Source organism: Octopus sinensis, linkage group LG14 (genome assembly GCF_006345805.1).
Source record: "Octopus sinensis linkage group LG14, ASM634580v1, whole genome shotgun sequence".
NCBI classification, from domain to species: domain Eukaryota; kingdom Metazoa; phylum Mollusca; class Cephalopoda; order Octopoda; family Octopodidae; genus Octopus; species Octopus sinensis.
The window spans coordinates 31,624,746-31,640,671 of NC_043010.1; the positions used below are offsets into that span (position 1 = coordinate 31,624,746).

Below are 15,926 nucleotides of genomic sequence, written 5' to 3' on the forward strand. Positions count from 1 at the left end.
AAACATGTATGGATCTAAATACATATATACGACGGGCTTCTTACAGTTTTTGTCTACCAGATCTACAACGATTTCGACAGTTGGAAGTTATATTAGAAGATACTTGTCCAAGGTGCCAATAGACAAGAAAACAAGAAAAATAATGACAGGATGCACCACCCAAAATCTAACATAGAGAGGTTATATATATGATGTCTAGAAAACTATAACAAAATAACCACTATAGGCCTACAGAAATACTTCAGAAGCAAAGAAAACTATTTAAAATAGCCACAAAACACGAACAAAACAAAAAAAACTGTTTTCAGTTTTTAAAGAAGCTGAAAAATATAAAAAAGAAGTCATAGGAGCTAACAACTATGAAAAAAATAGGAAACAACAAAAGCTGTAAAACAACTGAAATCCAAACTAAAACTGGAACAGCAACGGATCATGATAAAACGGTGGCAAGAAAATACCTCCATGGCAAATATCAGGTTAAATTAAACAGAAAAGAAATAGACAAAGCAAAATCTCAATAATGGCTGAGGAGCTCAGGATTCAAAGCAGAGACTGAAGGATTTTTATTAGCAGCACAAGATCAAAGCCTTCTCACCGAAAATTATCAAAAACATGCAATGAAAAGAAATGTAACAAGTAACTGCAAAATATGTGGATATGGAGAAGAAACGATAAATTATACTGTCTCTGGATGCTCAGCCCTGGCTAAGAAGAAATATATTCACAAACACGACAACGTTGAGACCTATATATACTGGAAGCTATGCCAATACTATGGAATACAACAGGAAGAAAAGGTTACAGGAAATGAGCAATACACACAATATATATAGCAATACACACAATAGGCTGGATATAGTTGTTAGATATCACACAAAAATGCTTTCTGATCAATGTATCAATACCCACAGATGACAATGTTTCTCTAAAAGAAACGGAGAAATACGAAGACCTGGAAAAAGAGGTAACTCGAATGTGGAATCTAAAAACAGAAACAATTCCTATCTTGGTAGGCGAATTAGGTATGATAAAAAAATATTTAGATAAATGCCTAACAAAAACAGCAGGATTAACAAGTATATATAACACGTCCTACGTAAAACACATCCTACGCACACATCTTACGTAAAACACTTTCAATACAGTAAAAATAAGAGCATCACAACAAACCACAGGACATAGCCAAGGCACACAGAGCTGCGCTCGGTAGTGCAGTTTGAATCCCAAACCGGGCGTTGCGTTGTGTTCTTGAGCAAAGCACTTCATTTCACGTTGTCCTGTGAAAAACATCCCGTCGTTCATAGGCAAGGATGTATTTCCCTCAAGAAGCCCCGATCTCAACTCGTTGGATTTTTCTGTATTGGCCCATTTTGGAGACGATGATCTCGCGCACTCCTCATGCTTCGCTCGATGCTCTGAAGGCAAAACTGCACCAGATCATTTCGACATCTGACATGTGGCACCCGTTGCACCTCTGGATTTTTCTGTTTTGGTCCGTTTGTGGGACACGTTGCACCTCTGGTCGGAAGATGTGTCAGGTACTGAAATTCATTGGAAGCTTTTAGCATAATACGGAGAGAGAGTGAGTGCATTACCGCGTAGAAGTGTGTATGAGTGAATCAAGAAGTTTAAAGGTGACTGGACAAGCGTGACATATGAAGAGGGAACAGGACGCCAGTCAGCCTCCACCACTGATGAGAAGATTCAGCAAATTCGAGAGATGCCAATGGTGAACCGGTACACCATTACCAGCCCTCGGATCATTGCTTTTTGTTATTCTTTGATGCACATTTCTAGTGGAGCGGCCATGCTTACACTGTAAAGCCAGAAAGAAAAATGGCGCGATCAGGTTCAAACTTGGATCACCTGACCATAATAATACCAACTATAGGCACGCATAATGCTTCAGTGCTCATATGGCCCCAGACTCTAGTCCTTCCTATATGGCCCACGCGACTCAAGGGCTACTATTTGAAAATGTTTAAGTTCACGTGAATTTTAATACGTGACCTTGTAGCTCTTCTAATTTAAACTCATTGACCGCTACGTCAGGCGTCACAGAGAGAGAGAGAGAGAGAGAGAGAGAGAGAGAGAGAGAGAGAGAGAGAGAGAGAGAGAGAGAGAGAGAGAGAGACCAATCAGTGGTTACATAATAACCAAAGAGTTATTAAAGGTTGGCATCGAGGACACATACACTTACTCGCATATATAGAGAGACTGACAGAGAAAGGCTTCATTTAACATACCTGCTTTAAACGTCTCCACTTCGCTCTTCTGTTCTGAAACCATGTCTTCACCTAAACAAACAAAATAGTCTGAATGAATAAAAGAGAAATGTTTGGAATTTCTTAAGGAAGTTTTCAAGACTTCAGATGTTGGAAAGGCCGGAGAATAGAAACGGAACCTGTGAACGTAATCTTCCCATGTCGGGAGATTATCTGCTTTTGTAAAGCATTATTAAAAACTAGTGGGACCCGTGAATATCTCACAGAATTAATGGTAAACTTATTGGGTTATTTCTGAAAACTTTATCCAAAAAACCTGAAAGCATAGCCTGTGTTGTGTCTGTATGGAAAGATAGTCGCTCATCTGCTACTCATTGAAAAGTGAAAAAATTGGAATACACTTTATCTATACACTTTATATACTTTATGCATAAATTTATAGACTTTTTACGCAGCACTCATAAAATAGATATTCACTCATATTTTTCCATTTATCACATAAACAAACAAGCAAAAATATCCCGTACATATGATACAACCTTTAGTTAAATTGCATATATCTACAACGGAAATAAGCGTGAATATTTCACGGAATTGCATTTATGCGCATGTGTTAAGGTGATGTAAAAAATTAGTCGAATTAAAAAAATACACTTTTCAATATCAAATCACCACCACTACATCCACGACGACGACGACCATCACCACCATCTCCACTCCCCCCTCTCTCCTTCTCTTTCTCTTCTCTCTCTCCTTCTTCACTTTCTATCCCTCTTCTCTCTCTCCCTCTTTCTGTCTAACTCCTCGCCTTATACTCTTTTTCTCTCTTTTCTTTCAACTTATAAATATAGAGCAGGTATTGGACAAGAAGATCTGCTGTTATGAGCTCACACAAGCTTATAAAGCCATGAATCTGGAGAGAAATTGCCTTATCCTGCGTCAGATTGCTGAAGGGACGCTGCCCAACTTGGTGTTCACAGATGAAAAGGAATTTGACATCGAACCACCAGAATGACCAACTTTGGAGTGTATCTGTCTCCGTCGTAAATCGACGTCAAAATTCACAGTCAGTTAGTGGCTGGTACAGCCGTGCAAACGCACGGCTGTGCCAGCCACTGGAAGGTTTCGTCTTGTTTTTGTGCGTTCGGGTGTTAAAATTAACACCCAGGGATACATTAACGAAATTCTGGAAGCTGGACTGCTTCTATGGGTGAATGAGCACTTTGAAGGTGCATCTTGGAACCTCCAACAGTAGTTATGAGATGGTCACATCTCTCAGCTCTAAACCGATACAACACTGGATTCAGAAAAGCATTCCGTCGTTCATAGGCAAGGATGTATGGTCCTCAAGAAGCCCCGATCTCAACCGTCGGATTTTTCTGTTTGGTCCATTTTGGAGACGACAGTCTCGAGCACTCCTCATGCTTTGCTCGACGCTCTGAAGGAAACACTGCAACAGGAATGGTCTTCGATTTCGAAAGAACAGCTGCTTGTGGCGTGTGAAGCATTCGCACCTAGACTTAAGGCTGTGATTCGAAACAGAGGTGGTTATATCGAGTAAACGTGGTAGAGTCAATTGTGTTTTCTTTACCATTACATTGCAACGCTCGGGCCCGAAATATAACAATAATTTGCTTTTGCAAAAATATGTTTGTTTTAATTTTGGGGTACCCTGTATACATACATACATACATACATACATACACACACACACACACACACACACACACACACACACACACACACACACACACACACACACACACACACACACACACACACATATATATATATGAGAAAACAAGTTCAAAAGAGAACAATTCAAACTTTTTGTGAGGGTCCAAAAAGAGAGAAAGAATGATTTCTAATATAGATTCATCATATTCATAAAAAAAAAAACAGCCAGAGCAAGTAGTAAGAATATGAAAATAGTAGTTGAAAAATATCGTTATTGATATAAATATACCATAAACATTTATAGAAAGATGAAGGAGGAAAAGATGTTGAATCAAAATTAGATTTAATACAAAATAGGATTCAATACATATGCGCGTTTCAAAGGACGATGCAAATATGTAAGAAAAAATTATAATCATAGTAATTGTAATTAAATTTATGCATTGTCATTTTCATCAGTGTGAGGAGTTTTTGTAACGACATCAAAAAAGGTTTAATAAAATAAAGTAAATTAAAATACGATACAATAAGGGAGAATACAAATGGGGTAATAGGGAAAAAGTTGGATATTTACAAGCATGTTGTAAAAAGGAAACAATAACAGTAATAATAATAGTAAGGGAGACGAAAGAGAAAATATGTGCAATAAACTATAGCATAAAAATAAGAATAAAAATCTAACAGATATGTTTAAAAAAATGTTAACAAGTCGAGACAAAGTATGATAAACAGGGCCACGTGTGTATAGTAGAATATAACGTAACAGGTGGACTAGTAGAAAAAAACCATAGAGAGTTATACATATACATATTAATATTGGTGGAGGCGCAATGGCCCAGTGGTTAGGGCAGCGGACTCGCGGTCATAGGATCGCGGTTTCGATTCCCAGACCGGGCGTTGTGAGTGTTTATTGAGCGAAAACACCTAAAGCTCCACGAGGCTCCGGCAGGGGATGGTGGTGATCCCTGCTGTACTCTTTCACCACAACTTTCTCTCACTCTTACTTCCTGTTTCTGTTGTACCTGTATTTCAAAGGGCCGGCCTTGTCACTCTCTGTGTCACGCTGAATATCCCCGAGAACTACGTTAAGGGTACACGTGTCTGTGGAGTGCTCAGCCACTTACACGTTAATTTCACGAGCAGGCTGTTCCGTTGATTCGGATCAACCGGAACCCTCATCGTCGTAAACGACGGAGTGCTTCCAGTATTAATATTGAAAAACGAATATATATATATATATAATATATATATATATATATTATATATATATATATATATATATATATATATATATATATATATATATATATATTACACGAGGCTAAAAGTGATAGGCAAGACTATGTTTGAAAAAGTTACAATATTTAAGTAAAAATGTACATACAAGTAGAGAAAAAACCAAACAGAATTTAACAAGGAAAAAAACATCGATCACAGACTAGACCGGCCGGTGTATTCATGATAGCTACCTTACTCAAAAAATTCCTCACACTGCTGAAAATGACAATGCAATAAATTTAATTATAATTACTATGATAATACATTTTTCTTACATATTTGTATTCTCCTTTGAAACGCGCGTATGTATTGAATCCTATTTTGTATTAGATGTAATTTTGATTCAACATCTTTTTTCTCCATTTTTCTATAATAGTTTATGGTATATTTATACCTATAACGATATTTTTCAACTACACACACACACACACACACACACACACACACACACACACACACACACACACACACACACACACACACACACACACATTTATATATATATATTCTCTTTTATTTATTGCTGTCATGTGGCATTTGCCATCCTGGGTCATTACCTTGAAGGGTTTAGTCGAACAGTATGTTTTTTAAAAATCTAGTACTTACTCTACCGCTCTTTTTAGCCGATCAGCTAAGTTACGGGCACGTAAACAAACCAGTACCCGTCGTTAAATAGTGGTGGTGAGGAGGGAAAACACAAAAACAAAGAGACACACATAGATACGCATCCCCTACCCCCACATATATGTATATATATATATACGATGTTTGATCAATAAATATTCGGCCTGTTGACATAGTAACGAAGCTAAAGCACACAGAGTAAAGCCGCTTTGCTGTGCATGTGCACAAAGTCTAAACGTTCTAGCTTACTTCCGCTGTTTACAGCAATGCTTGGAAGGAAGGTATGTAGTGTGTGGTTGTCGCATTGACCATGACAATAAAAGTTGTCATGGCGATACCTGCTCAGAGGCCTACGCAAAGTTGGAGAAAGTGTATGGAGCGGAGTGTATATGCCACATACAAGTGTACGAGTGGTTCAGACGTTTCCAAGATGGCTGAAAAATGTCGACAGTGAGAAAAACATCGCAGATGTGCGTGTAGTTGTGAGAGGAAATCGTCAAATCACCATCCGTGAGTTATCAGAGGTTGTGCAGATTAGTTACGGTTCATTTCAGGCCATTATCCCTGAAGCTTTTGGTGTTAGACGCGTGTCTGCCAAGTTTGTGCCAAAACTGCTTTCAGTTGACCAAAAAGACACTCAGGCTTCAGTTGCACAAGATCTCCTTGATTGTGTCGAGAACAATGAAAACTTTAAATGGGTTTCTGAGCAGGTATCGCCAAGCTTTTGGCAAAATTTGTTGCAGATTCTCTGACATGGTTAATACGATGATCGCAGGTTAACTGATCCGTCAATACAGCGTCCAACGACATCGTCCAACGACACCGTCCGACGGCATCGATTTACCTCTCCAGACGCCCTGCCGCAAGCCAGCCGACCTGTCGGAATTTATTTTGTCTCCTACTTGTAACTCATGTTTCTGTAGAATGGTGCCAACCGCCTTCATTTTGGAGACGTTCGACACCATGACCGTGGGGTCTTCCGTGTACGCCGACACTACCTCCATACCCCGTTCGAAAGGAATGCCTTTCAACTGTCTCAACATTCGCAACAGTGTCTCGAGAGCCAGTAAGTGGCGACAGCAGGCAGCCCTGGTAGACTGAGCGTATGATGTGAAATGGTTCCGATTGATGGTTGTTTACTTTGACCAGTGAGCAGGTACAACTAAACATTGCAGCGATCCCACCTCTAAAATTGGGTCTAAACCTGTCCAATTTCAAGACAATTTCTAAGTGGTGATGATCGACCCTATCGAATGGTTTCGATTGATTCCAATTGATTGGATCCCCACAATAGTCACCTTTTGTCCCAGTCTTCTCTATGATGATGACGGTAAGAAAAACAAATAGGGAAAACACTAAAATACAACAAAGTTTTTTAATATCGTGACAAGGTGTTTTTCAAAATATATAAAAATGGAAGACACGGTTGGGAAGACGGAGTAGCAACAAAATGTATAGGCAAAATGACATATATGATAAGAGGCGAAAAATGGGAACACAAAAGGCATTTAACCAGCTAAGAAATAGATATACGGAAAAAAGAAAAGAGATACCCATGGAAGTGTTCTATGACACCTTTGATGTTCCAACATCACAAGAAATCGAACCTAATCATAGCAGCACAAGAAAGAGGGAACAAACAGAACGGTTGGAAGTAGTGCCTAAATGGAAGTAATATTAAACTTCTCTCGGAAGAAAATCTTAAAAAGGGAGATGTGATGAAAGAAAGATAAATAAATAAGAATGATAATAGTAACTTCCAACGGAAGTCAATATCAAAGGAGGAGATGTTGTGGCGAGAGTCATTGAAACCCCTGAGGGATTGGAAGAGTGGACTAGTCGAACTCTTATAAAGAGTTGAGGTCGGTAGTCTAGCGAAGTATATCGTGTGAACACATTGATTTAACATCCGCTGCATAATTTATATATCCAAAGTGTGCCAAGGATTTAAAGCGATCTCTACCCACCAACGAAGCAAATACTCTATCTAGATACGATCTGTAAGATTCGCTGTGGTAGCTCCATACCACAATGGCACATCAGGGAAATCCAGTCGAAACCAAACAGACTACTGGAAGTTTTTGAGCTGGTTTTCGAGGATTTTGCAACCCCCCTCTACAATATACTTATGTACTAGCCCCACACAATCCATCCGTACATCCAAAATACAATTCGAGTCCCCCATTAGTACCAAAGTGTGAGACTTTCCTAAGAATATTTCTAGGCGTCTGAAGAAATCTGGCCTTCCAGCCCCTGTCGGCACATAAACGGCTGCTAGTCTAAAGGCACCAGCTTCACTGCCGTTCACGTGCAGAACCACCACCTTACCGCCCGGGTCCAAAATGACTGCAAAGGATTTCCGGAAAAACACTGCTACGTTGCCCATCCTCGACAGACCACGTGTTGAGAATATCTTGTAGTAGTCGAAAACGCATGCTTTCTAGAAATCCTTGTCCAGCGACCTGAGATTATTGAACAAGTGAGTTTGCTTCCAAGCTGAGTCCAGGCTATTCACATTCTCATACCACACTCTGAGAACAGCCACGTTTATCGGAGAAACAAAAAAGGGGAGAAGTCTCTTTGGTTTTCAAGGTGGCCAGCTGATTCAACAGCCTCGTTGGTGGAAAAAGAATTATTGAAGGACCTTCCCAAAGGCCTTTTGTCCACCTTTAATCTAAAACGCCCAATGTCTGCTGGATAGTTTTTTCAAGTTCCAAATAGCAGTTCATGTCAAAAGTTTTTCGCATTTCCAGCTTTAATTCATACTTCAAACAAATTACAGACGTAAAGCGTTTATTCATGAAAATATATCTCATCATATTTTATTATGTTGCCATTATTGTACCAGAAGCTCAATTCCTCATTTATATGGCTGGTTTAAAGGAAGCCCCAACTACACCAGCTTTTATCCTCATCCACATTGTAGAACCTCCGTCTGTGCAGGAAATGAGCCATGGCTCGGAAAATGTGGTAACCTAATGGTGGTAATAGTGATAATCTAATGGTTATCTAATGTGGTAATCTAAAGGTCTGGAATGTAGGCATGGAGAAGCAGCACTTCCAGCCTCTCCCGTTCCTCGAGTTTGAGCATGGTCGCATTGGCAATGTGTGCTGCGGCACTGTCATGCTGTAGGAGTGCGCATTTTCGACTGACCAATTCGGGGTAGCGGGCTTTCAGAGCATCATATACTCGCTACATGAAAGTTAGCATTCACAGAATGACCGTTTGGGATAAGCTCAAAGTGCAACACTCAATCAAACTTCCACCAAAGATACAACATGACTTTCTGTTCAAACCGCCCTTGTTTGACAACAGGTTCTGAAGCCTGACCGGAATGAAGCCACTGGTTCTCTTTTTAGGATTACAAAAATAGATTCATTTTTTTCCTAGTTGCAATTTGACGCCAAAAACAGGCATCTCGAGGATTTGACAGCAGTCGATTGCAAATGTTCACACGTCGTTGAGCTTTTAGTCGTTAGTTACTTCATGAAGAGCTTCTCAACCGTGTCTGTTCATAAGACCGAGCTTATGGAGGTGTCGATTGATGATGTTTTGAGAAGGACCAAGTTCTGCCGATAGTGTACGAGTGCTTGTGTTTGGGTGTTGTTAAATCAATTCAAGCAAGGTCTCTTTGGCCTTGGTGTGTCTTCAATGTTGATGTTACCTTCGTTGAAGAGCTTGAACCAGCTTTGTGCTACATGCTCGTTAACAGTCCCCGGGCCTTCCACATCATTAATTTTTCTCGCTACTGTCCGTGCACTCAGATTATGATGGAGATACGCGCTGCTTAAAATCATCAGTGAAAATCGGAAAAACTTTTGACTCACCTAGTAGATTTTATCTGTCTTCTCTTTTGGCCTTTAACTTTTGGTACATTCCTTTGTAAGTGTGTTTGTTTTTGCTTTGATTAATAATCGGCTTTTTGACAGAAGTTCGTCGAAACCTTCCCCTTTTGTAAGACTGTTTGTGTTGCCTATTGTTTCTTGCATCAGCTCACTGTTGCTGTTGCTCTTTCGAACAGCAGTGTAGGTGATGAGGTATTCGGACTGTATTCTCAGTTGTATGTGACGTACTTGTTTTTCTTCATATGTTTGTTTCTGTTTTGGTACATTCCTTTGTAACTGTGATTGTGGTTGTATACGTGTGTATTGGTCTTGTGATTCGGTGAAAGTGTCAGTGTTGGTGTTGATGTAGGTAAGGGATGGTTAAAAGGTAGATTTTATTTGTCCTGTCTTTTGGCCTTTAAGTTTTTTTTAGTTATTTTTTCTATTTGGGCTGCTACTTATTGAACAGAAAGGTTGTCGAAAGAGGAACCGGGGAACGAAAAGAAGACACACCCGTGGATAAGAAGAGCTATGAAAATATATGGAGTAGCAGAAAACATGAGATGCCTTATATGAAATGTTGGAGAAATGAATTGAGAACTGTGAATCAGGTATTAGAAGTGAACATTAAGAGAGGAATCTTCCAGAGGGACAGTGCATCCCTATTAATCTTTGTGCTCTCCTGAAAACACTAAATTGAAGAATTACTTGATTACAGTAAATTCTGCATTTTGTAAAGCAAAGTGTGATATTTAGAACGAGTTAAAAAATTGACATATCTTGAAGTTTGTCATCTTGACTTTATACCAAAGTTGATTTGATTTCTAAACAATATTTTCATGGGGGCCCTTAGAACAGGAAGTAAGAATCAAGACTCAGGATTGATTAATCTAGTCCAAATCTGCATTATAAATTGTTAACACTTGATTTGATATTCAGATTATATAAAATTTTAAGCAGGCAATGCCTGTTACTAATAGGTTAAAATTCAAGGGAGATTAGCAGAGTAGGTAGTACATACTGACATAAATGATCGCAATACTCTCAATACTGTTGCCTGCAACTTTGCGAAAGAGTTGCCGACAAATTATTTTCATTCAAAATACTTTGCTATTCCAAGGGTGATTCTGGCGCTTCATGCAAAAATAGCAAGAACTTTATGAATTTGAGTTTCCCCAAGGAAAAACTGGATTACAAGGAAAGTGGCAATTGTTTTGAATCTTCTCAAGGGAAAAAAACTTAGTGATGGTGTTAGAAGTGCATTAAAATGTTTGGTTACCCATGGAAGAAAGTTGAAAATAGTCATGCTACAGGTCTTTTATTAGGCTAGAACCAACACATGTACAAGTATGTAAACATACAGGCAAATGTGCATACACAGATACTTTAAACACACATACAGACGCATATATAAATATATACGTTACACTTTTGCATATACACTTCAATGCACATTAATACACATACACATATAATATATTATACACATACAAACATTTTGATCAACACTAAGGATATCTTCTTTCAATCCGCCGGCATATAATATTTTTCTTTTTACTAAAGTTGATAAAATGAAATACTACTCAAGTTCGTATATTCGATAAAATCAACTGTATTTCAAACTGAATATCAGAATTTGTGTCTGGATGTGAGAGGACACTGCGTATGTGTGTGTATGTTTGTGTGTGTGTGTGTGTTGTGTGTGTGTGTGTGTGTGTGTGTGTTGTGTGTGTGTGTGTGTGTGTACATACGTATGCATGAACGCATGTATGTGTGATTTCCATTGTTGATGAAAAAAAATTATACAAAGTATGGAGCATGCAGTAGCGTTTGTTAATATAGCAATAATAGTAATGAATATTGCAAACTAGAAACAGCATATTTGTGTGTTTAAGAATGTGCTGTGTATTGCTTATGTTTTATGTGTATTGTGTGTGTACGGATGTCGTGTGTGTATATGTGTGTAGGTTTGTAAGTATGTGTTGTTCTTTACATCAATGTTTATGTTTCATTGATGTACGATATTTGTATCTGACGATAAATAACGAGTGAGCTAGTTTTTAAGGCGATATCGAATATCTGAAGTAGCAGAGGTGAAAGATAAACGAAATAAATACTCCAGGGAAATACAAACAAATTAGGATTGATATGTAAGGTTTTCAGGGGAGAAGACAGTATATTAATAGTAGAAGAGGGACATAAAAAGGCTCGATTAAATTAAGTACACAGCTAAAACCTTCAAATAAACAAACGTATACATCTCTTGAATATATACACATGCACACAGACGCACACACACATATAGACATATGTGTAATGTGTGTACATAATTGTGTTTGTGTGTATGTATGTATGTATGTATGTATGTATGTATGTATGTATGTATGTATGTATGTATGTATGTATGTATTCATCTATGTATGTATCTATGTATGTATCTATGTATGTGTATAAATGAAATCTACTCTTTATATGAAAACTTTTTGATTTAATTCATTAATAATACGTGATTCTCAGAATCCGACAACTAAGCTAATCTCCGCAAACAGGGATTAAAGGTGATTAACATCGACGGTGTGGGTTCTAGAGAACTGGCCGTTATAACCGAATGGTTTATCAAGTCAGGGATCCATTAGTTAAACAGCCAAAGGAGAACAAAGAGAAGGTAGCAGGGTGGTAACTGGCAGTGGTGGCGGTGTATAAAAAGAGAGAAAGCGAGATACAGGTATGTGTGTATGTTGTGTATATTCCAGATACGTAAGATATATATGATATATGATGTGTGTGTGTGTGTGTGTTTTGTCTTCATTGCTATATTCTTGTGAGACCTAGGTTACTTATCGGAGACATGTAAAGAGGCAGGAATGAGTTCATCAAAAGTTTCTCCGCCATATATTGAATAGCTGACGGCAAATGTAAGTGGCATTGAAGCCTTCGAACGCAGTCACTGTATCAATATAAAGTCTCTAGTATTTCAGTTCCATGTGGTCTCGTGCAAGACACCAGCTCAACGTAAAGGATTTTTTTCTAGAATTCGAATGGGATGGCTTGTCCAGCGGAATCTGTGTTTATAGATGTGAGCTTCAATGCTGAGAGTATCAGCATTTTCGAGTACTTCAGAATTAGACTTATGTTTACTCCAGTGAAATTCTACTATTACTCCAGCAACGTTTGTAAAACTACTTTAGGATTTTGAGGTGTTTGCGGTAGACAGCCCAAGTTTTTCAAGTGTAAAGCAGTATCGAAAGGATGCACGTATCATATATTGCAATTTTTTGCACTCGCCAGATGTCGAAGATGGTCTACAAAAACGTATTCCTCCATCCATCCATCTTCCTCACTCACTATGTCTAGGAGGGCCGTCGGCATAAAGCCCTCTGGGACTCCTTCATAGGTCCTGCTGAAAGCAACATCATTAAAATTTCGGCAAGATTCTCAAGCGTGATAAACTGAGACTATGAATATTACCCAACCTTCTCGTTCATAGTCTATCCCTAGATCTGAAGTTTGGATCGACTTGAAGAATTTATCTTGCGAGTCTTTCCTGCGACATCTAAGAAATGGAAGAAACATTTCGTTGAGGTGCTGAATAGAGAATCCAAAGTAGACCCATACCTATATCGAAAATATTCAGCTGAGATCAATTATCTACTCTCTTAATGACCCACCTACGATACTTGTAGTACAAATGGGTATGAAGAAACTCAATCATAGAAAGATGCGGGAAAAGACTGACTTCCTGTAGAGATTTATAAATTTGGTGATGAAAGATTAGAAAAAAATCAAGCGTGAGTTACTTTTGGAATTATAGTGGGAAGGTTAAGTACCAAAGAACTGGAAAGCAGTCATAATAATACCATTATATTAAAACAAATGTTCATGAGATGATTGCGGAAATGATAGTGGAACAGCACTGCGTTGTGTGGCAGGAAAGATACCCGTTAGCTGAATTAACCGATTAATAGAAACTCTTTCTTTTACATCTTCCTCACTTTATACATACTTACACATATACTCATACACACTGTCTTGCTGCTAGGGGTTTACAACCATCTGCACTATTTCTTGGTCAGAATAATGATGAACAACAGCTGCATTTTCACTTGATCGCTTTTCACCATTCACGGCACGAAGCTTTAACCCATGTCGATCCTTGAAACGCTGCACCCAGCCTTCACTGTAATCACACTCGTATTCCAGTCTGAGTTCTTCGTGGAATGTTTTTGCTTTATCTTTCACAAGATCACTTGACAACTCCACACCTTCACTTTCACGCAATCTAAATCACTTCATCAATGCGTGATCTAGTTCTACACTTAAACCAGCCTTCATTGTTTTCTTTTTACCCACATGTTCCTTTGACACAGCAAAGAAACGGAGTAATTGATCTTTCTGTGTTTTTTTTTTATGTCGTAAACTGTCGAAGATCCAACGTTGTATAATTCACACAAACTTTTCACAAACACACCACTGTCAAATTTTATCAACAGTTCAACTTTTTCTTTTATGGACAATATACGGTGTTTACGCTTTACACCACGAGAACCATGGATTCCTTTATGCATTGGAACCACGGCTGGGGCTAAAAGTGAAAAAGGTATAATAATAAACGAAAAAGAAAAAAAACTACAAATGATGCGAGAGTGTTTATACAGCAAGTAGCGCCAACAAATCGTAGCGGGCGGTTGGTGCGACGACCTGGGCAATTTGAAAGTATTTGAAATCTTTCTTGCCGAAATTAGTGCTGAATTACTGACTGAACCAGACTACAGACTTCCTGATTAATGATTGTGAACTGTATATGTATGTATGTATGTATGTATGTATGTATGTATGTATGTATGTATGTATGTATGTATGTATGTATGTATGTATGTATGTATGTATGTATGTACATATATATATATATATATATATATATATATATTATATATATATATATATACACACACACACACATATATGTATATTAATGACCGGGCTCCAACCTGGGCGGCAGCAGCAGAGTCCATCCGCAGCACTTCTCGGTCCAACATCACTGTCTCGAGGTCCTGGTTAGATCGCAGGCCAGTGTCTTGCGATCAAGTCGTCGATGTAGGTCAATTTTCAAGCGTATGTCATTCCAGAAGTACTAGTTCCTGCTATTGAAAAAAAAAAACCTACGAGACGACCAGAGCTCATGTGTTATTTGACGGAGAAACGGAATTTTTTCAATTATTAGTTGGGGCGCTACAAGGAGACACGCTTGCACCTTACTTGTTTGCAGTTGTATGGAATTATGCAGTGCGACAGTCTATAGACAACAGTGACGAAGACCTTGGTTTCATTATTGACCGGCAAAGATGGTGGAGAATACCAGCAGTAACCATCACATACCTGGATACTGAGTACAGTATAAAGAGGATGATTTTAGAGAAATGTAAAGCATACTTCCATAGCAGCAGGAAGTGAAGATTATGTCTGACTGGGAAAAGAGCGATATTAAAGAGCTCTCAACACCCAGGCATCTACTTGAAGAGCAGAAATGAAATTTTTAATCCTTGTCACATGAAAGGATGTACATCCTATCATATCTTCATGCTCTATCATGATTATAATCACCAGTCCCCCAGCTTTGGCCCCCCACCAATACCTGGGAATCCGGCAAAGAATTTGACTAGAGCATGCACAAATGCACTTACAAACACACACCCCCTATCACGGCAGACATCCACGCAGCTGACCCTTTTCCACCACTCCGATATAACCCCCACACGTATTGTATCTCTACACACACTCCGTGCATACATAAATGCCCCAAGAATTTAACCAAAGATTTTAATCAAAGCAAAAGAAGGAAAACACAATAACGAACACAGATGTGTATGCTGCCTATGCCCTCCCCTGAAACGCTACACAAATAGTACCATTACACACATTCCATTTCTACAAGAACACCAACCTTAAAGATACACACATTTCCAATACACTCTTTCCCCAAAAACTCTTGTCGCCTTGCAACACCCCCAGAGACGATGTTTTTGTACCAAGAGACTTAACTCTTAACTTGCTCGTTTCATTTCATCGTCTTTTTCACAGCAACCACAGATGTGTCTGTTCACCTCCAGCAATAGCGAACAGTCGCCATATTTCATTCCACAACTGCCATCTCTGAAGAGCGCAGAGTTACATAATCGGACATTTACCTAACATTCCGTTGGATCACTAGTGCGAAACCAATCGGTAAGATCGGCCGTAATGATCAATGCGTGATGTAGTTCTACACTTATACCAGCCTTCATTGTTTTCCTTTTACAC

The 15,926-nt window shown here is 38.7% G+C and overlaps 1 protein-coding gene across 1 annotated transcript in view; it reads right to left on the reverse strand.

Moving 5' to 3' along the window:
• The window catches only part of LOC115219178 (hematopoietically-expressed homeobox protein hhex-like), a 32,625-nt gene that overhangs the window by 977 nt on the left and 15,722 nt on the right, over positions 1–15,926 (reverse strand). The window contains exon 3 of the mRNA XM_029789286.1: positions 2,247–2,297. Coding sequence (XP_029645146.1) covers positions 2,247–2,297 — 51 coding nt within the window. The remainder of the gene's footprint in view (positions 1–2,246; positions 2,298–15,926) is intronic.